This window comes from Citrus clementina, unplaced genomic scaffold (assembly GCF_000493195.1).
Source record: "Citrus clementina cultivar Clemenules unplaced genomic scaffold, Citrus_clementina_v1.0 scaffold_4, whole genome shotgun sequence".
Classification (NCBI taxonomy): domain Eukaryota; kingdom Viridiplantae; phylum Streptophyta; class Magnoliopsida; order Sapindales; family Rutaceae; genus Citrus; species Citrus x clementina.
Window position 1 is genome coordinate 2,044,185 of NW_006262274.1, and position 20,520 is coordinate 2,064,704.

The 20,520-nt window shown below is 35.4% G+C and overlaps 4 protein-coding genes across 10 annotated transcripts in view; 3 read left to right on the forward strand and 1 right to left on the reverse strand.

Annotated features, from left to right (window-relative positions):
* The first annotated feature begins 1,021 nt into the window (after window positions 1-1,021).
* Window positions 1,022-6,289, forward strand: LOC18045382 (alpha-galactosidase 3). Its single transcript, XM_024186649.1, has 15 exons — window positions 1,022-1,311; window positions 1,617-1,675; window positions 2,344-2,400; window positions 2,481-2,515; window positions 2,869-2,972; window positions 3,108-3,180; window positions 3,388-3,446; window positions 3,532-3,597; window positions 3,690-3,773; window positions 3,933-3,997; window positions 4,103-4,185; window positions 4,497-4,587; window positions 4,761-4,819; window positions 5,220-5,360; window positions 5,807-6,289. The coding sequence occupies exons 1-15, from the start codon at window positions 1,031-1,033 to the stop codon at window positions 5,915-5,917; spliced, it is 1,368 nt and encodes a 455-aa protein (XP_024042417.1). The 5' UTR covers window positions 1,022-1,030; the 3' UTR covers window positions 5,918-6,289.
* A 65-nt stretch (window positions 6,290-6,354) lies between these two features.
* On the reverse strand, window positions 6,355-13,990 carry LOC18045383. 6 transcript variants are annotated; one of them, XM_006435829.2, is made up of 11 exons: window positions 13,904-13,990; window positions 11,518-11,597; window positions 10,426-10,774; window positions 9,525-9,704; window positions 9,343-9,435; window positions 8,822-9,004; window positions 8,644-8,746; window positions 8,378-8,563; window positions 7,609-8,117; window positions 6,953-7,464; window positions 6,355-6,839 (listed from the first exon to the last, which is right to left on the reverse strand). In XM_006435829.2, the coding sequence occupies exons 3-11, from the start codon at window positions 10,687-10,689 to the stop codon at window positions 6,779-6,781; spliced, it is 2,091 nt and encodes a 696-aa protein (XP_006435892.2). In that variant the 5' UTR covers window positions 10,690-10,774; window positions 11,518-11,597; window positions 13,904-13,990; the 3' UTR covers window positions 6,355-6,778. The 6 variants fall into 6 exon arrangements, with proteins under 6 accessions (XP_006435892.2, XP_024041496.1, XP_024041495.1 ...); XM_024185728.1 differs by having other exon boundaries at window positions 8,644-9,004; window positions 10,426-10,702; window positions 11,521-11,597; XM_024185727.1 differs by having other exon boundaries at window positions 8,644-9,004; window positions 11,521-11,597.
* Window positions 13,991-14,339: 349 nt separating this feature from the next.
* Window positions 14,340-16,931, forward strand: LOC18045384 (tRNA (guanine(26)-N(2))-dimethyltransferase). 2 transcript variants are annotated; one of them, XM_006435830.2, is made up of 6 exons: window positions 14,340-14,971; window positions 15,524-15,724; window positions 15,804-15,903; window positions 16,052-16,252; window positions 16,371-16,433; window positions 16,598-16,931. In XM_006435830.2, the coding sequence occupies exons 1-6, from the start codon at window positions 14,349-14,351 to the stop codon at window positions 16,709-16,711; spliced, it is 1,302 nt and encodes a 433-aa protein (XP_006435893.2). In that variant the 5' UTR covers window positions 14,340-14,348; the 3' UTR covers window positions 16,712-16,931. The 2 variants fall into 2 exon arrangements, with proteins under 2 accessions (XP_006435893.2, XP_024041499.1); XM_024185731.1 differs by having other exon boundaries at window positions 15,683-15,724.
* Window positions 16,932-20,315: 3,384 nt separating this feature from the next.
* LOC18045385 (cytochrome P450 CYP82D47) overlaps window positions 20,316-20,520 on the forward strand; it is a 6,152-nt gene continuing 5,947 nt past the window's right edge. The window contains exon 1 of the mRNA XM_006435831.2: window positions 20,316-20,510. Within this exon, the coding sequence (XP_006435894.2) occupies window positions 20,331-20,510 (180 nt within the window). The 5' untranslated portion in view covers window positions 20,316-20,330. The remainder of the gene's footprint in view (window positions 20,511-20,520) is intronic.

Here is a 20,520-nt window from a genome sequence, read left to right on the forward strand (position 1 = left end):
GTAATATATTTATATGGTTGAAGTTTCTTATCTTGTTATTTTACTACTATAATACTAATAATAATAATAATTACATTCTTAATTGTAATTAACAATTGATGTTGTAACTAGAATTGTTATTATGTTTACTATTAAAATAGAGTAACTCATTAATTAGATGATAAATAAATAAATTCATAAATTATAAAATTTACTATTTAATAAAGAAATAATCCACAATAATTAAATCTAAAATTATAACTCAAATATTATGATCACGCGGTACGAGTGGTAATAATATTTATTAATATGGGTCACACAACCGGGCTTGTGTTTGGACGGCCGTCACTTTCAGCCGTTTCAAAAGTCGACATTGCTGATCTGCTAATGACACAAGTGGATGGGGCAACATGATTTCAGTTCATGTTGCCTTTACCTGTCAAAACTGGTTGATGTTATTGATAACAAATCTCACTATTACAACTTTAAAGGTTGGATTGGGACACTATCACAAGCAAAAGGTAAAACCGAAATTCAAGCATTTGCTTTTAATTATCATTTATGTTCACTTATAATTAATTTTTTTTTCTATTTTGTGTTTTCTTTTAAATAATCTAACAAAAAAAATAAACGCTGAATTTCTCGCGATAATCTAAATTAATGATATTCTGTAACAAAAATTATAGATTGTGATCAATGTTTTGTCCATTATTCTCCACCAAAAGTTACATGTTACTAAAAAAAAAGAAATTAAAAGAAAAACAATAATCAGCACAAATTTAGAAAATTGGAAAGATTTCGAAAAAAATCATTTTGACAAAATAAAACTAAAATAATAATGATACTGTCTTAACGGATACATATAAGAACTCGCGGAATTAATTAATAAAACATTATCCTATCCACGGTCGTAATTGGATTTACAAAATCCTAACCAACCCATTAATCAAGCCAGTTAAAAAAAAAAAAAATTAATGCTGACCTGTCACATTAAAATCGAGACAGAAAGTCAACAACACAGCAAGATTATATTTCCGAGCTTCGGTTGTCTATGGGTTTCAAGGAACAAGAAAAGAAAAGTGGTGTAAGAGAGAAAATGAGAGTGGGAGTGGCAATGTCGTCAATGAAGAAGAAACGTTTCGTTTTTGCTTTGGTTCTGTCTCTTATTATCGATGTGGGGTTTGCGGGGAGAGTGGTGGTGCCTTTGTTGCAGAGTTATGAGAAAGCAAGTTACAGTCGTGGTTTCAGCAGAAACTTTGGCAAGATTTTTGATACTTCTAATTATGGGATTCTTCAACTCAATAACGGCTTGGCTTCTACTCCTCAAATGGGGTATGGGTTCTTCCACTTTTTTTTTTTTTTAAAAAAAAAATTGTCATGCTCCAATTTTCAAGGATTTTACTTAATAGCTACAAAAGGATAAACTTGAATATCATGTGACCTTGGTGGTATAATGATTTTGGTATTACTGCGATTTTGGTTTATTCTGGAGTTTTGGTGTACTTTTTGGGAGGCACTTTTGCTAACGCACGCGTACCGTGTGTCACAAAATTTCCATTTTTGTGCATGTCTAGGAGAAAATGTTGACTTGTTTGATTTTTTTTTTTTCTTTTTGGTTTTCTGTTTGTGTCTTGCAGGTGGAATAGCTGGAATTTTTTTGCCTGCAATATCAGTGAAACCATCATCAAAGAAACTGGTATCTGTTTGCTAACTCATATGATTCCTTTGTTTTATTATACCATGCTAGGGAGTAGTTATGAACTTTGTTAACATGTTGGCAATGACAATTTGGAAAATCTAGTTATCAAGAATAAAAGATAAGCAGATTAATTCACTTGGGTTGTAGAGAATTTGGGTGAATGAGGGATGATGATTCTGAAAAATAGTGCAGTGGCCGATAAATAGCTGAAAGTTGAAATCGAGTCGGCAGGGGATAGAAAGATTGGCTTCTGTCAAATAGGCTTGACCAAACAGCTTGGTCCTACTAGTGCATTGAAATATATGTGAATTTTATACATGATTTGGGGATGATGAATACTTCATTAAATATTTTCAATACTTCACAAATATGCCTTCCCATTTCAGACGATGCTTGCATGTGCATACTCTATTTAACTGCATTTTTGTCCACAGCATGATCATTTATCTGTGCACATTGAGAGACCGGGATTGCGTTTACCATATTCAATCCCAGTTTTAAATGACGTGAAAAAAGTTCTGATTTTTCAATTTTTCCCCAAGCTCGGGTTTTGTCATGACAGAGTTAGTAGTTGACATTTTTGTGACTGTTGTATAACTACTAATATTTCTTTTCTTCCTTGGACGACGTCCATCAGTACTGACTTTTGATCTCATTGTTGACAGCCGATGCACTTGTTTCAACTGGCTTGGCTGAATTAGGCTATGACCATGTGAATATAGGTATACTTCTAGCATGTTTCAAGTGTGTTGTACTTCTATTTTGGTTATGCTTTCTACTTATTTATGAAAATTGAATGTAGATGACTGCTGGTCTTCTCCACTACGAGATTTTAAGGTAAGTTGGTTCTTACAACTTTACCGCGTAACAGTTATCGCAACCTTTATGATTTGTATTAGCAATAGTAGATCTTGTTGTTTCTATCACTGGGACATCTAAGTTTATTCTATGTTCAATGCCTGTAATCTCTTGTGTTGTACTATCTAATTATTTCCTAGGACCTTTTTGTGTGTTTGTGTGTGGGTGTGTCCGTGGATACAATAGTTGTTTCAGTTTCAAACGACTTCATTTTGCTAGCAAAGCATTCTGAGACATAAACACATTTATACACACACTATGCTTTCTTTATGAAATTGTTTGTGGAAAAAAGTGGAAACCATTTCTAAATCATTGGTTCTTTGCTGGTGCAGGGTCAGTTGGTCCCCGATACTAAAACTTTCCCATCAGGAATTAAAGCTCTTGCTGATTATGTTCATGGGAAGGGCCTCAAGCTTGGTATCTATTCAGATGCTGGGTAGGACAAGATTTTGCACTGCTAGTCAAAGCCTTTCACGTTGTAAAATGATGAGACTACCATTTCTCATTTAACAATCCCTAGCTTTTCAATCTCCTCCTCACTCTTATTGACACACACAATTGGATCTTTTAGGGTGTTTACATGTCAAGTTCGACCAGGATCTCTTTTCCACGAAAAAGATGATGCACCATTGTTTGCTTCTTGGGTTAGTTTCTGTATCTCATGCTGTTTATTGTTGAAAATGTTGAAATTACTTTTATTTGTGCTTCATATCATTTTATCCAAAAATTGAGAATGGAATTCGTTTCAAGCCAAGATTTGGAATATATGTTCACATGAGAATTCCTGTTAAATGAGAGTTCCTGTTAACCTTTACTGACCATTTTTTCAATGCTGTATGTTTTATTATCAGGGTGTGGATTATTTGAAGTATGATAACTGTTTCAATCTGGGAATCGAACCAAAAAAAAGGTTCATCTCATCTTAGATTCCTTTATGTTGTCAAACATCAGTATTGAGTCTTTAAAATTGACTTGGTGTGGTTCTATATTTCCAGATACCCACCAATGGGTGATGCTTTAAACGAAACTGGACGCTCAATTTTCTATTCTATTTGTGAATGGTAATATGCTTTCTTGATCATTGTGCAAGAGTGTTGAGTTAAATCTTTGTTATCCGGAGATGAGTTTTCACCATATTATTTTGCTTCTCCAGGGGTGTTGATGACCCTGCCTTATGGGCTGGAAAAGTTGGAAATAGTTGGCGTACAACAGGCGATATCAATGATACATGGGCTAGGTAATAGTTCTGAACTCTTTGCCCTTTAAAAATGTGAAAAATACTTTCACTCATTAGAGCTTTGGCATATGATCCTCGGGTGTTGGTTGAAGCAGGGGACCATGGGCAAAAATTTAATGTTTCCGTGAACAATAATTGGCTTGTCTTTTTGTTCTGAAGCATGACTAGTATTGCGGATATAAATGACAAATGGGCATCGTATGCCGGACCTGGTGGATGGAATGGTAAAAATGAGAATTTTTTTTAAAAAACTTTGTCTGGAGGTGCAAGTATTATTTCCCTGAACGAAAATAGTTTTTCTTATTTGCCGTCTTATTCTTTTTGGGCAGATCCTGACATGTTAGAAGTTGGCAATGGAGGCATGTCTTACCAAGAGTATCGTGCTCATTTTAGTATCTGGGCTCTAATGAAGGTCTGTCTTCAATTTCCATTTCATTCTCACTCATTTAGCTTGCAACATATGCTTGATTAGGCTTTTAACTTAGTTGTGGTGTTGTATGAAGAAAACAATCTTATATGGCTGAGCTTATAAGTTATCTGTCTTTGTTTATCCATTTTTCTCACATTTAGCCAGCAATGTCCCAATCTTTGGTCAGCCTCTATTATTAGATCAGCTGCATCTTGTATGATTTAGTAGAACTCCTTATCTACAGTTGTCAACTGTGGCCTATAAGCTGCATATGAAGTTTCACCTAAAATCTGAATTTTGTCCTTCGTTTACAGGCACCCCTTCTGATCGGTTGTGATGTAAGAAACTTGACTGCAGAAACGTTTGAGATTCTAAGCAATAAAGAAGTCATTGCTGTAAATCAAGGTGAAACCATTAGTTGATAAATCTTTTTCCTTTTTGATGTGACCTTTTTACTGTGAAATTTGCCATAAGTCTTCATTGCTTCGAACAAAGATGTCTTTTCACATAATTTTTATTTCTCCCCTCTTATCATATCTAGAAAAATTAATATATAAGAATTTTGATTCCCTTTGCAGATCCACTTGGGGTTCAAGGACGGAAAGTGTATGTTTCTGGCACAGATAATTGTCTTCAGGTCTTTCTCATTTCCTCATACCGGATATTGGGTCTATGTTGTTGCCCAAAATTTGGGATCATATTCGAATCATTCCAGTTCAAATGTGAATTTGCTCAAAATGTTGACTGATTGAAATTGGAAGAAGTGACTCACCTTCCTAGCTTTATGCTTGTAAAGCCTTTCTCTTTCACAACTGAATGTGTGTATAGTTTTGCCTGCTTCTGCTGCCTAAAGAAATGCTACCAACTGTTCAGTGCAAAGAGAAATAAAAACCGAAAATATGCGCAGGTTTATTAGGTAACGGAAGGATAAAAGAATCTCAAATGGAGTTTTAATGAGAAGGGGAACATGTCAAAGCAAACAAAAAATCTCTCTGCTTGATAAAATTGGTTCATGTATTAGTGATTCTGTCCTGCAGGTTTGGGTGGGTCCTTTGTCTGGACATCGCTTGGTGGTTGCTCTCTGGAATCGATGTCCAAAAGCTGAAACTATCACAGCACAATGGGATGCATTAGGGCTTGAATCCAGCACAAAAGTCTCAGTAAGAGATCTGTGGCAGGTAAGAAACTGATCTGCTGAGTGGTATTTAAGGCATTGCTCTGCAGATTAATTCTATAATCATGCATTATTATTATTGTTGTCCGCTGCATAAGACTGGCTTAAAATTTTTCTCAATGTGATCGTCTGTAGTATATCTTTCTTATATCAGCTGCTAAAGTTTCTTTCTTTTGATTTGAACTGACTTGAGATTTTTGGAATGCTGTGGAGGTGTAAAAGCTCCGCTTCTCAGCCTCGAAGTAAAAACTCACATTTTTATCGCACATTGGCCTTATCTCTGGCTTTCTGCTTTCCTCAGTGTTTCATTAGTATCGAACTCTGATTGTTTAAGCTCTGTTCGCCAATTTTAACTTCCTAATTATGGCATATGATCAAGTCCCCCTTTTTTTTAACTTAAATTTTCTGGAACTTCATTTAATCCTTGCATGGTTTACTCAATGCTTACAGCACAAACAAGTTACTGGAGATGCCGTCTCATCATTTGGTGCTCAAGTTGATGCCCATGATTGTCAGATGTACATTTTCACTCCTCGGACAGTCACTCGCTCTGTAATTTAGTTAAATTTCCACAGTATCTTTGGAGTTCATTGGATTATGCTACTCTTTTACGTGTCAGTATCCAGGAAGTTCATTGTATCCCTTATGTTGTCCTAGCAATGTCTTACTCCATTTATCTGAGTTGCTTGTAAAAATTTTTTTTGGACAAATCAGATTGATATCAAGTGTATCTTGCCTGGAATATGATTTTCGTCAAATTTCTGGAATTTGATAATAAGCATCATTTCAAGGCCGGGTTTTGTGGGTATTCCAAAATCATGGAAACTGGTAAAAAGAGTTCGTTTGATCTTCTTGAGAGAAGAGGATTTAGATTTCATGCTGTATTGATAATGTGTTGAGCAAAATATAGGATTGTGATTAGTGATTATTATGTAAGCGAATATAAACTTAATTAATTTATATCGTATATTGTTTTAAACGCATATTTGCACCCGATATCAAAAGCTCAGCATAGCATAGAAGAAGATGAGATCAAAATTTGAGAAAAGAATGCATCTTTTCCTTCTTTTAAGAATGATCTTCATCATTTCCTTACATAGATGGAATAGCAGTCAATGAAAGCTCTAACAAACACAAGAACATTTATATTGGCAACAGAGAAACCTTGTAGGCAAAGCAAGGTTTTCATTTGTCTCTCATCTATATGAACATTTTTCTTCACCCAAAGGAAAGGGAGAGAGGATGACAATGGCAAGGTTATCAAAATCTCTCTTTGTTCCATAGAAACTAGAAAAATAAAAAAGGGTAAAACAACTTTTGTTGTTGATCTAAAGCCTGTCTAAGCTGGTATAAACTCCTGCATTTTCTGAATAGGGGCATCAACTTGTATGTTGTGATTGATGATTCCATCCTGTAAAGCTTTTACTGGGACAGTGGTGGAAAGTCATTGACATCCCTCAGATGGTATGGTTTCATGGGAATCCTGCAGTAAAAATCCAGCAATGGAAAAGTTTAGATGATAAAACCAGCAGTGGAAAAGTCTAGATGATAATCTCTCATATTCTTAACAGTAGAATGACTTAGAAAATGCCATACAATTCATCACGACTTCCGGATGGTTCTTGTTGCTTCTGCCTTCCCATTATTGTGCGGCCTGGTTCTGTGTCCAAAGTGGTTGAAGCACCAGAGACTTTCATCCTAGCTGGTGGCGAAGGCAACACTGATGGTTTCAGTGAATGCTCGTAAGTTCCAAACATAATGGTTGTTACTACAGGGGAAGAGACATCATCAACCTGCATAGACTTATCGGTAGACTGATCAAACTGCTGGTTGGGAGCTGATGGTGGGAGGTTCTTTGTGACTGGAAGAAGGGGGAATTCTTCCAGTGAAAGATTGAGAGAACAGCTATTTTCCATGTTTAGAGAACAACCATTTTCAACATTGAGAGAACAGCCACTTTCAAGGTTATCTCTTGATGGTAAACGTTCAGCCTTGTCAATCTTTCTTCTTAATTTGGACACTGGAACATGATTTAGAGATTCTGGATTCCTTGCCCTCACTGGTCTATTTATCTCTATAGGCGGAGGACGGGTCTGCAATATCGACGCCTTATCTTTTAGGTAAACAAAGTTCAACCACTTTGATATTAGGTTGACTAGGCAAATCGCTCACATTTAAAAAGGAATAGGAATATATGAAAGACATCATCTTTTCAAAAACTCGACAAAATGAAAGTCTTAAAATGAACATACCCTCTCAGGAATGTATGTGCCAGTTCCTCGTGACTTCTCTCCTTCATCAGTACTGAAAGTGGACGCTCGTACTTGAGAAGCATAAGGATGGCAGAATGGCAGTCTTGGGACAAAAACCTCTGTTCCCCATTGATAAACAAGATTCCCCTTGCCCTGCACATATTGACACAGGACATCCCATGCACTTCTGCTCGGGATTTGAGAAGGAGGTGATGGTGGACTGAACTGGGCGGTAACAGGCAAGGTATAATCATGATAGCACTGGCCATACAGTAGACCATTATAATAACTGTCATAGTCTCCACTCAGATCAGCTGCTTCAGATTTTCCACAGCCAAATGCATGGATAGGAACTTGTACATCCGGCCTTAGTCCCTTTCCGTTCCTCTCCAAAGTGTTTATAAAGAACTTTTCGAGTCCCATACCTAGGCAATGACCCGGTAGCGTAAGGATCTCCCCGAGCCTTTGGGCCCCATATGAAAGTGCACATCTTATTCGGTGAAAATTTCCTAACGGAGAATAGGTATAATGTAAATACCATCAGCAAATGAAAGAATAAAATAGTATCAACTGTGTTATAAAAAATATAAAACACAACTCCAATTTCTCCTATTAAGTATTCAGATATAAGTTGCAATTGAAGAAACACCTAGTATTTGAACATCTGCACGTTTCCAAGAAACAACTGGAATTTGAATGACATTTGTTTTGCGGAGCTCATTAAAAATCCAGGCAATGGCCTAGGACTACATTAGTCAAAGAAAAGAACCTTTGCTGACGCTACGGCCTAGGTTGTTGTTGTCTTTCAGAGGATCCACTATGTTAAGATGCTTAATGGCAAATTCATGGCCTGTAGTTTCCAGTGCCGTGATTGGAACTGAATATATTTCTCTGCATTTCTTCAAAAATTCCGGACTGAGCAATAACTCGTCCCCATCATTTTCCACAGTCTCAGCTGCAATAAACATGCAGAGAGATTTGAAGTTAAAATGTATATCGTTCAGTAGAATTCTGTAAGTTATTAAAGCAACCTACCAACAATCTCTGGAAGTGAAGATATGGCAACGGGACCATTTATACTGATACAGTAATTGTCCCAATCAAATGTGTTGTAGTAATCCAAAAATCTATGCAGGACCTGTAAACAGAACAATACGACTTGTATAAGTGATGCATTAAGCACATGAAAATTCTGAACAAAAGAAATACTAACCGCCAAAGGACCACATAAAGATGAATGAAAGAGATTTATGATATGTAAGACCATCATTTCTAATGCATATGTCGAAATTAAACCATAGTGGGCACCAAGAATTCGGCTCTCATAATAGCACCAGGCTTTAATCAAGATGACACTTCGTTTGAAAAGATGGTCTTTCCCTATAAGCTGGTCAACCTGTGTAAAATGCAGGAAGAAATTGCAGTTTATTTTTTGCTTCTATGAGAAATAAAAGCTGAACTCATATCCACCAATCAACCATGTTAGACTAGCTGAAAATTAGTAAAAAACTGTTGAAGGTTATCATGAAAAGCCAAAAAAAAAAACATCCACTTTTTTCTTTTATACCAAATGATCTCTATTATACACATATTTCATAATGAAGGGGACTTTCAAAAATGATTTCATTATTATATGTTCATTCCAACCCTTTTGTGCATGTGAATGGAATGACCTGATCACTGGAAGCCTAAGTTAATGTGCTAACTACACATGCCTTGAGTGCCAGATTGTACCTTCTCAAGAAAGCACAGTGCAGAAAGTCCTGCCATTTGATTGAAAGATATATCAACCGGTATATTTTGCACACTGCATTTTACTATCTTCACCTGCCAGAAAAATTACCAATTTGAAAGAATTAATACTGGAAAAATTGGGATACTGCTCAGAGTAGCAAAAGATCAATCAAGAGCTAAACCTGTGCAGGAACATATTGGACATCCTTTATTTCAAAAACTGAGTCCTGGTCTTCATTTTCAAGGATTTTGCAGACAAATCTAGCCAAATCCTCTTCCACATTTTGATGGCCAAGCACAGTCAAATCAATATCACCATCTGGAAGATAGGTTTTCAATGGTACCGAGCCAAATGGGAACACCTATTAGAAAGTGCATGGCAACGTGAAAGAAATCCAGATTAATTAAAGCCTAAAGGCAACAAAATAGTCTTGTATATACATACAGGAAAAAAATATTCATCATCCTTTCCAGTAAACTTTTGTGTTTCAACAAACTGCAGGCAGAAGAAATCCATAAAATGTAGTTTCAAAGAATCTTGCATATCAGATATGTTGGTGACCAAAATTTCGATCCCTTCACAGGATCATCATCATGTCCCAGAGGAGTGACTACTGAATCCTAGAGACAATGGCCGATATATAAATGTCTGAGAAAGATATGATTTTACAGTAAATCTAATATCCTATATCTTGGAAGTTGGACTAAAAATGATCTGATAACATCTCAGATGCCTATAACTGTAACATTTTAAACAACTCATCTCAGATCGTCATGATCATTTATAGGAAACCCCAAAACACAAAAAAGAAGAACAAGGGTCATATCAAGTTTAATGTTAATTTAGCTTTGCCATGGAAGTGCAATAAAGGACAATGGATGGGGCAAGCCTCAATCATAAACTTCATAAAATGATCACATGTGCTGCCGTGAAGATCTACCACTTGAAAACCATTAAAAGCAGGAAGCACAAATTTATAAACTAACCTAGTTTTAACATAGAATGAGACAAAGCTACATCAAAAAGGATGCATTAGCAACATTGACAATAAAGAATCTAGATAAGTTGGTGGTGGTACCCACCTCAATCCCGTAATAACCATTAATTAGCCTCTGAATGTAATTGATGACCTCCTTCCTCTTTTTCTCAGAAACTATAGCAGGTTGAATGGTACATAATATCTCTTGGATCCTTTCCTCAGCCAGCAGCCAGAGTTCAGCATCAATTGAGAATGGGTACAAATTAGGTGGAGAAGAGTAAGATGAAGAAGATGATGTATGAGAGGGTGAGGTTAATAATTCTTCTTGAAGATCTTCCATCTCTAAGAAAGCTGACATTTCCGGCATTGGACAAGGAAATCTATGAAAGATCACCAACAAAAAGTCCCATTGTTGATATTCAATTGATCACATCGAGACCACAACTGGAAACCTTTGAAAGTAAAAATTCAGAAATATAAAACAACATTTGGCAAAGAAAAGGAATCAGTGGTTAAAGAAACAATAAGGAGATAAAAGGATGCAATAATCTAGGGAAATTTTAAATTGATTCCTAGAAATAGAGACTCTAATAAATCAGAGGAACTGAATCCTTTATCCAGCAAGCTAGCACAGAGTTTAGAAGAAAAACTAGCCACTGGGTCTAATAAATCAGAGGAACTTAATCCTTTATCCAGGAAGCTAGCACAGAGTTTAGAAGAAAAACTAGCCACTGGGTGGATATCAATAAATGTCCATGAACTTCCGTCTGTTCCAGCCTCTGACACGGTTTTTTATGAGCCTTCGAATACAACAAAATACACTAAATCTTTAAAACATAAAATTGAAGCCAATATTCAACAGAAATTATTAAGACATTTTGACAGTTGGGATGTTTTTTTTTCTTGCGGGGAGGGAAAGGATGGTGAGATATATGTCAATAGATGTAGATCTTGAGGAGTGACTCTAGAGGCAAGAGTCTGTGATCATGGAAATGAATAAAGACAAGTACAGAGGTGATATGAACAAGGGGAAAGGGAGAAAACTTTTCCTTTCTCCCTTTTTTCTTTATGTTGTTTTCCTTAAAATTGAAATAGTATTTACTTCAAAAAAGCATAACAGATGTGAACAGATAAAGGCATGCATATGTCATAAGAAAATGATGTGAATACATGTTACAGGTGCAAAGAGTCTTACTACCTACTGGAGAGGTCTTTCCCTGAATCTCACAGCTTCACTTGGAGAAGCTTCTTGCTTTTCTCAGTTTTGCAGACCTTCTATTCAACAAGTTAATTTCTTCATTAATCAGCCAAAGCAGAGGAAGACACTAAATGTAACGAGAGTATAATAGTAAAATTTTCTAGCTTTCCACATATTTACAACAAATACGAACAAGAAAGTTAAAGCATTGTTATCTTTTTCATCTAAGCACCCAAATTCTTACTTCATATTTCAGATTATTTAGATAACTATAAATTGCATCATCCTCTTCATTACAAAATCTGAGACTGCCTTCCCAGATTTTATTTTTAAATGGCATTAATTGCAAAGACCTGTAAAATTACTCATGTTGCCTAATGCCACCGGACTTTTTAGGAAAATGACAAATGTAATTTGTCAGTAATGAACGAAATTCTCTGAACTGTTAGGGTAAGTCCAAGTCATTTCAGGCCCACGGTAACTTGGACCGAACTAAGGAGCTGATATGCATCCAACAGCACTCATATTATCTAAGTAGCCCTTAGTCTTTTATAAGCCCTTAGTCGTTTATAAGCAAATGGAAAAAACACCTGGAGGGATATTTAAGATAAGCATAATGCAGGATGCCCTAGGTAGGCAAGAGCATACTTCAGATGAACAATTCCCGATTTCTACAGACTACAGATTAAAAGCATAGCATTACAACCTAGCAATCAGCAAAAAGTAATACAGAACTAACATGCAGGATCTTGCGAGCCGCTCTTTCATTTATACACCTCAGGTCTTATCATGGAACACTTATTCTACTAAAAGAACTCCGAGTACAGATATAACAATTCATCAGGCAGAACAAACCACCTAACTCTACCGAATGGAAGTATATGCCAAATTTAAGTCCTTCCGTTTTCACCATATTTAGAACTCTATCAAAAGCAGCCATCATTTGTTCTCATCAAGCATCACAGTTTTGAAGTTTGAAAAAGAAAAACTTTTCATTCCCCAAAACCACGGCATAAACTTGACACTTTTACCAACCACACGAGGGAAATAGAGGTAACAACACATGTTAGGATACTGCTGAATTCCCTTGTGTGGTTAGAATTCCTCTCCTGAATGATAAGCATAATGTACGGAAAAACTTAAAAGTTTCTCTTGTGGCTCAAACAATTGATTTGTTATCCCTAATCCAAAATCAGATATGATTTATCCTCAAATTTAGAATACATTTGATAAAAGTCAGTTCATGATGTTCCTAGCTTAGCCATTGATGCTCTTCTGATGGAATTGGGATTCAGTAATTATGAGTAGTGACCGGCACCAGTGTGTTTTTAATATGGTTTTCGTATGTTTTGTATAAAAATAGATCCAGTATTTCCCAAACTTTTAACTCAATGTCTTGATAATTTCCTCCTGTACATGCAACACTGCTTATGAACAAACCTTTTTAAGCATAAGATGATGGCAAGCCAATCCCCACTCCACAGAACCCCAGACTTCTTGCATCACCCCTAGAGGTTTTGCTTACTTAAGCAAACTAACACCCACAAAAACGAACCACTTTATAATTTGTATTTTTTGTGTGATGTTCTGTGTTATTTATCTTATTGCCAATTTAAAACCACATGTAACACTTCTCTGAGGTGCTAACAATAGGAAATCTAATCCACGGAGTTTCAGTGCTTTTGCTGTTGGGATATTTTCAACGGCCTTTTATCATTCTCCAAGTTTGGAAAATGAAAAAGGTCTTAGTATGATGGCCCAAATTCTTTAGTTTTCCAAAAAGGACCGGAATATAGCCCAAAATTTTTTTACTAATATACATCACACACATTCACATAGATAGCAGTGTCCTGGACCTGAACATATATTCAAAATCAGATTCTAAATTTTATCTGGCAAAACTGGCAGAAATGCGACCATATCTTGTCTCTCATGCTCAATTGTAATTATGTGGTGCAAAAAATGTCTTCATTACTAGCAATGGTATACTTTTGAAAATGAAATCCAAGTTTGATCAAACAAAAAACAACTAGATAACCTCTTTCCTTTCTTTTCTTTTTTTTTTTAATATGTTTCATCTGAAAGCAAAACAGGAAAATTTCATTCATGATTAAACTATCTAAAAAGTTAATATCTTCAAAATTGGTTACAAAAGCTGAAGAATAATGACTCAAATTGAAGAGAGCCGAGTTACAGTCAAATAATTTGAACAGTATCTTCCAGTCATTGATGACTTAGTAAATACTGATTCAACAATCTTTTGGGGTATAATATACCAAAAAGAGAAACAGTGCCATCATCTCAATCAATACCGTAGAACAAGCAAATGTGTCATCATATTTATGTTCACTGTGAATTCTCCATTGAAAAACAGAAGATTTACCTTAATGAGTGATCCGGTTGCTTCCTACTTCTCTTCTGTTTTGCTCTCTTGCTTTGTTCAAATCCCAATTCTTTGCTGGAGTCTCTCCATTCATACAAATAAAAACACAACAACATCCTGTGAAAAGAACAAAAATAACAAACGCTGCATATTGGTCAGTTCTAGCTGAGGTCAATGTTTCACTTTCACATTCCAAAAGAAAAAATATAACATCAAAATGAAATAAAATACAAACCCTAAGCCCCGAACACAAACCCTCGAAAAGGAAAGAATCGCTAAAACAATCCAAAGATATACAGTTGCTTCAAAAAATAGAAAAACCATGCGAGTGGTCCACCCACCCATTCACTTCTTGGGCCCACTTGTCGACGTGGCTGTTATCCAATTAACGCCCATATAAAAGCCCCGGGAAAATCATCCAACTATCCCACATAATTTTCCCGCCATGTTAACAGTAACCGCAAAAACCCGATCTCCTTCCCCATTTCTTCACGAGCCATTACCCAAATCCCAAAACCCTAACCCCAAACCATCAATCTCTCAACAAATTCATTGCTTTAATGGAAGTTACCACAAACCCACTTACCAAACAGAAAGGGGTCTCCAGTTCGAGACCGAAGACACCTTCTTTCGCCATGAGAGCGCCACTGGGCGTGACCTAGGGGTCCTCTCGGCGGCGCTGTACAAGCAATCAAAGCAACAATTACGCGTCTTAGATGTGATGTGTGGTTGCGGAATTCGCTCTCTTCGGTACCTCGCTGAAGCAAAAGCAGATTTTGTGATGGCGAATGACGGAAACGATGCTCACAGGAGGGTTATTTTGGGTAATTTGAAGAGTATTGAGAGGGGTTCAGGGGATGAAAAAAGATGGGTTGTTACTCATTTTGATGCAAATAGAGTTTTGTCAGAGTGTTATTTAAAAAGGGAATTTTTTGATTTGATTGATATTGATTCGTTTGGGAGTGATTCAAGTTTTTTGAGGACAGTGTTTAATGCAGTGAAGCGTGATGGGCTGCTGTATTTGACGTCCACTGATGGCTACTCTTCCGGTGGTCACCGGCCTAATAAGTAATTGAGTATTTATTTGATCGCATTCAAGATGTTTGATATTGATCCTCTTTAAATGAAGTAAATTGGATAACTTTTAGCTCAACTGCTGTAAGTTACAAGTGATCGATAACTGAAGCTTGAATCCGTTTTGTAGCTTAGATGGGCAATTAAATTGCAGTTTTAGCATTTTGGATCCTTCATAACGAAATTAAGATTCTTTTTACAGCTCAGTTGGGAGAACTCTTTTGTCATATTGTTTCTCAGAAGTTCAGATCCAATTTTTTGCCTATGAACAGGAAAAATGTTTTATTTCACAGGTTTCTTGATTCCTACAGGTTATAGGATCCGCCAGTAGTTCTCAATTTCAAACCTGCTGTTAAGCAACTGAAACAAAAGATATCTGGCTGAAATAGGAAACATAAATGCAATTTTTTTTTTGTTCTGATATTGTGTTTTACCTTATTGCTTGCACATTATCCTTTTCTTTCATCTTAATAATGCATATGATCTGATGTTTGTGTACTAGCTGTGGCAGAGTGATAATAGCTGTAATTTTTTGACTTTTCCTAGTTCTTTAGCTTCATATGGAGCATATATTCTCCCCATGCCTTATTCAAATGAGATTGGTTTGCGAATGCTCATTGGTGGGGCAGTACGGGAGGCTTCTGCACAAGGTTACCATGTCAGTCCACTTTTTTCATACTATTCATATCATGGGCCTGTTTTCAGGGTTATGCTCAGAGTGCATCGCAAAGCGTTACCAGATAATAGGTAATAGCCGGTCCCGATTTTGTTCCAGCTACTGAATCTCACTGGCAATGTTTATCAATGGCTTCACCATTCATGACAGGCATTACGGTTTCATTAGCTACTGCAACCATTGTGGGAATTCTCAAGCATATTCTTGGGAGGAACTTGGTCAAATGAGTTGCCCCTGCAGTAATACTATTGTATGACTTTATCTTAATACAATAATTTAGTCAGAGGACCCGTCCGTCTGGTGCATGCTTTGGTGTAGAGACTGTTGCTCTTCATATTGCCACTAGACTCAGTTCAATTTATAGCTGGAGGATGTTCTAATTCTGTTGGTTCTTCCAGGGTTCTAGCTCACTGGTGGTGTCAGGGCCCCTATGGACAGGCCCTCTTCATGATGCTACACACATCACAAAAATGTTAAATTTAGCTGAGAAGTGGGGATGGGTTGGTGATGGCACTGGAACTGATCTGGAAAAACTTTTATCACGGATGATAGATGAAAGTGACCCCAGATTGCCATTTGGATACATCAAATTGGATGAGGTCCCCGACTCGTGTTAATTTCTTTTCTTTGTTAAATAACAGTCCTATTCTTCTGTCATTTATTCTGCATTGTTGTATTAAAATTCCATGGAGTTGATCATTTTTCTAACTTCATTAGATGGCAAGCCGTGCAAAGATGAATTCTCCTTCCCTAAAGACCATGATGAGTGCCGTGCAAAAGGTATTCTTGCAGTAGACTCTTTAAAGTGTTTATTACATTCCAAGCCTTTGAGTCATATGAAGGATTATATCTTGGGAAAGCTGTAAAAGAATTTACAGCTTCATTCAGCATACAGCTCCATTAGGCATTTCCTTGTATGACCATGTCTAATGTGACTATTGCAGGAGGGATACGTAGCAAGTAGGTCACACATTGCTTCCAATGCAATCAAGACAAATTGTCCCATGGTGGCATGCATCAGGATCGCCAAGGAACTTCAGGGCTGCCAGAAGAATTAGGCTAAGTGATGTTGGTATTGAGAAGACTGGCTGCGGAAGCCACGTCTAACTTTTCCGCAAGCAATGAGAATTTAGCGATGCAACGGCGTCTCCGTAGACGGAAGGGTTGATTGCGCATCTGCACCCAAGGGATTTACTTCTTGCCAAGTGCAAGATTTTGAACAGAATGTAGGCCACAATGAATTATGAAAAGGGTAGATAAAAATGATTTTAATTATTGACTTGGAAGAAACAGATTCCTCAGTTTCAATAAAAAAAATTATGAATTGATTTTAATGTAGTTTCAGGCGAGGTATTGTTTGACGCAATTATCACGGATTAGCTAATGTAACATAATTATACTTAAATTAATTTTATTTAAATAAATCAATACGCATCATGGCTGAAAATATAGATTTAGGATTCTTTTTTAGCCTTTTTTTCTCATAATCACTCTTAGTGTTCCAATTCTAGGAAAAAAATTGATTTAATTGTAAATAAAGTGAGATAAGTCTGCTTAATTTATTAGAATTACAATTCAAAAAATTCAAGACTCAATATTGATTACTCATTTTATTAGGAGAGGCTAGGAGAGGATTCATATTTGAAAATATAAATGGTACAACATACAAGTTCCTTGTGTTTATCCGACATGTCATCACGACAAGTCATTTAATTTTCCCTCTACGGTAAAGATTATAGAAAATGTCATCTATTTCCTAAAACCATAAACGACATGTTATATATATACCATATCTGATGAATTTCAAATAAGTACTTTTACCCCGAGTAAGAATTAAAGACATTTTATCTACTTCTTAAGTGACATATCGTATGCATTTGATAAATATTTACAACATGTCATATATTAAAAGTCAAGATTTAGTCTCTTTATTTCTTTTGAATCTCAACTGACATAATATTCATCTACTAGATAGTAAATTAAAAATTTCACAAGTTTTAAAGTTCAACATAATGAGTGTTATATAATATTAGGAGTTAAGTTGGGACTCAAATATTAAAATCCCTAACTTTATTGTTCTTTTTCATATTATCAACTAAAAATATAAATATTAGAGAAATCAAATAGTTATATCTAATAATAAGTAACATAAAATTAAGAAACTCATTAAATATGTATAAATGTTTGTAATTAACTTATTTTGCAACTAATTTTTCCCGCTTGAAAACATGATAATTCCAAAGGTACCTTAAGATGGAGATTCTTAATTTCACCTTAACCTTGGTGTGACAGTAAGCTTGACTTGATGACCTTAAATGAGTAAACAACTAGAGCCTACCAAATTTAATGGAACAAATGGGAAATAACCATCTCAATATGCTGAAATGAATTCCTATTACTACAAAATTTTATGATTCTCATCGAAATTCAAAATCCCAAAAATTCAACAACAAGTCTTAAAACTTTATAAAGTTTCTTGGCATCTTTACATGGAGGAGTGACTTTCCGTAATTGCCAATTGAGGCCTATTTTTTATAATATTTTCAAAATGCCGCTTTTTATCTTGGATAGTTAGGAGTGGACTCTGTTTATGGATAAGTAAATTCCGATGGACGGATAAGACTTAAGAGACAATGATAGATTTAAAACAAACTAAAATTCGATCAGATTATACAGGTAAATGCTTATTTATATTTTTAAAAATTTAATGAGGATTATATTTGACCCTTTTTATCTCTCTCTCAATAGCCTCAATTACTTAACGCATCATGAGTTTTAAAATAATTTTCTATCTCTCACCATAATTTTATAATCCTAAAATATCATTTATTATAAGTTTAATCCTTTTACACACACTCCTTCAGCTTCTGGCAACTCTACATCTCCAGCAAAAGCAACAATTATGATATCCCTTTTGCAATTTTTTACAACCATGCCTAACCCAACCATCATTTCTTTTGAAGTTGAGATTGAAAGTTGAAACGTGAGTGAAAAAGAATATTGAAATTGAATTATTAATTTGGAAGAATTTCACAACACAATTAAAAAATAATTGAATAATGGAATATTGTATCTTTCCCAATCTTTCAATAACTTTGACCGTTTATTTAAAAAAAAAAATGAAAAACATATCTAGATTCAGTCACAAAAGCCAAATCTCTCTAGTCACATGTCTAGATTCAAGAACAACAAACAAAAAATTCCAAGAACTTGCTAAAACCCTTTTAGAATTCTTGATTCTGCATTTTTATGCTTGGATCGTGGCTTTTGCTTGGATTACTGACTGATACTCCATCTAGATTTTGAGCCTGGCATAGTTAAGGAGTTTTAAAAGTGGGGTGATTGAAAAATGATAAAATTGAAAATGAAGGGAAATTTATAATTATGGGGATTATATAGGGAATGAAAGCATTTTTTCCAAGCTAATGATGTGGTGGTTAATAAATAGGGATTCAAGTATCATCACTTAAATTTAATTACTTTTTATTATAAAAAAAAAACATGATTTCTATATAAGAGAATAATATTTAAGTCCTTTGATTTTTTTTTAAACTAGTCTCATAATTTCTATTATATGCTTTCTTTTTAATTAAGTTTTTTATTATTAAAATACATTTCGATAAAATTATTTCGTTAGCCCTTATTCGTTTTCTCTATCAATTCCTTAATTCTCATCGGTTTTTTCAAACACTTTCTTTAAATTGTAAATAAATGTTGATGTTTATTTCTCAATTTGTAAATAAACAAGTTTTCTTCATAATTTACAGATAATTCTAATTTTTTTTAGCTCTTTTCTTAATATTATTATTTTTGCATTGTTTCAAGTTTCGATAACAAAATAATTATGATAATTTTATATGTAAAACTTATAAAAAAAATGAAATGGACTGTATGATAAAAAGTTATAAAATCTCCAACTCTAATATCCCTACAATATCTCCAACTTTAAAGGTTGAAATTACGATTATCGGCGACCACCAAATTTGCTGTATTAAAAATATTTGATGAATCCATTGAAAAAACTATGACATTGTTGAAAAATATCCCATATTATGGTTCTTGCTTTAGACTGAGTGCTCATCATATATGGGATTACCATGGGCTTGTCCATGAGCTACGGCTAATAATTTTTGCTTGTTATGGCCTTATGCTCAAGCCATATGCACTTAAATATGATATATATAGACTTTCAGATGCACTAGCATCTTCATTTAGAGAGCCAGCTGCAAGCAATTTCAGCGTTACCAGCATCTTGCTCAATTTCCCTATTCATAATATGCAAGACCATGTACTTATAATTTCGACGATTAATTGGAGGTTCCCAGATAATTTTCTCATAATTAAAATAAAACATGCCCGATATTTTGAGCAAATGAAATTTACCAAATCCTCCCATAAAAATATCATATCCCTGCTGTATTCCAGCGTTATCTCCAACCACGGTTGTTTGGTTGAAATTACAATAGGAGACATACCTTTACCTATGCTTATCACAATTGTTTGGCAACCACCGGTTGGCTGTATAAAACCATTTGGGGTTGGGGAAGATACCATTGTCGAAAAGGGGCAGATCTTAAATTTACGTTAAATGCACCTAAATGTTATCAGTGTATAGACATTGCTCTGAAATAACCTGTTCATTTTCAGAGTCCCCGAGCCAGCTGCAAAGTGATTGCCATGAATAATCTTTCAACAGAATCAACTGTTGCTGCAGCAATTTCAGCCTTAGTGATATTCCTCTCAATTTGCCTCTTGATTTCAAGAAATGGGCAAAAAAGGACAATCAAGAAGAAGCAAGCTCAACGGGCACCGAGAGCAGGGGGAGCATGGCCTTTGGTAGGCCACCTACATCTATTAGTGTTTAAGG

Bases quoted from the DNA above. Each gene is read 5' to 3' on its own strand.
- LOC18045382 (XM_024186649.1), top strand. From the start codon at position 1,031: ATGGGTTTCAAGGAACAAGAAAAGAAAAGTGGTGTAAGAGAGAAAATG. The intron at 1,676-2,343 runs GTATCTGTTTGC...CATTGTTGACAG, and splicing joins AACCATCATCAAAGAAACTG to CCGATGCACTTGTTTCAACT. The intron at 2,973-3,107 runs GTAGGACAAGAT...TGGATCTTTTAG, and splicing joins GGTATCTATTCAGATGCTGG to GGTGTTTACATGTCAAGTTC.
- LOC18045383 (XM_024185728.1), bottom strand. From the start codon at position 10,689: ATGCCGGAAATGTCAGCTTTCTTAGAGATGGAAGATCTTCAAGAAGAA. The intron at 9,436-9,524 runs GTTTAGCTCTTG...TTTTTCTGGCAG, and splicing joins TCCAATATGTTCCTGCACAG to GTGAAGATAGTAAAATGCAG. The intron at 8,564-8,643 runs GTAGGTTGCTTT...TGTTTATTGCAG, and splicing joins TTCACTTCCAGAGATTGTTG to CTGAGACTGTGGAAAATGAT.
- LOC18045384 (XM_006435830.2), top strand. From the start codon at position 14,349: ATGTTAACAGTAACCGCAAAAACCCGATCTCCTTCCCCATTTCTTCAC. The intron at 15,904-16,051 runs GTATGACTTTAT...TGGTTCTTCCAG, and splicing joins GCCCCTGCAGTAATACTATT to GGTTCTAGCTCACTGGTGGT. The intron at 16,434-16,597 runs GTATTCTTGCAG...TGACTATTGCAG, and splicing joins TGATGAGTGCCGTGCAAAAG to GAGGGATACGTAGCAAGTAG.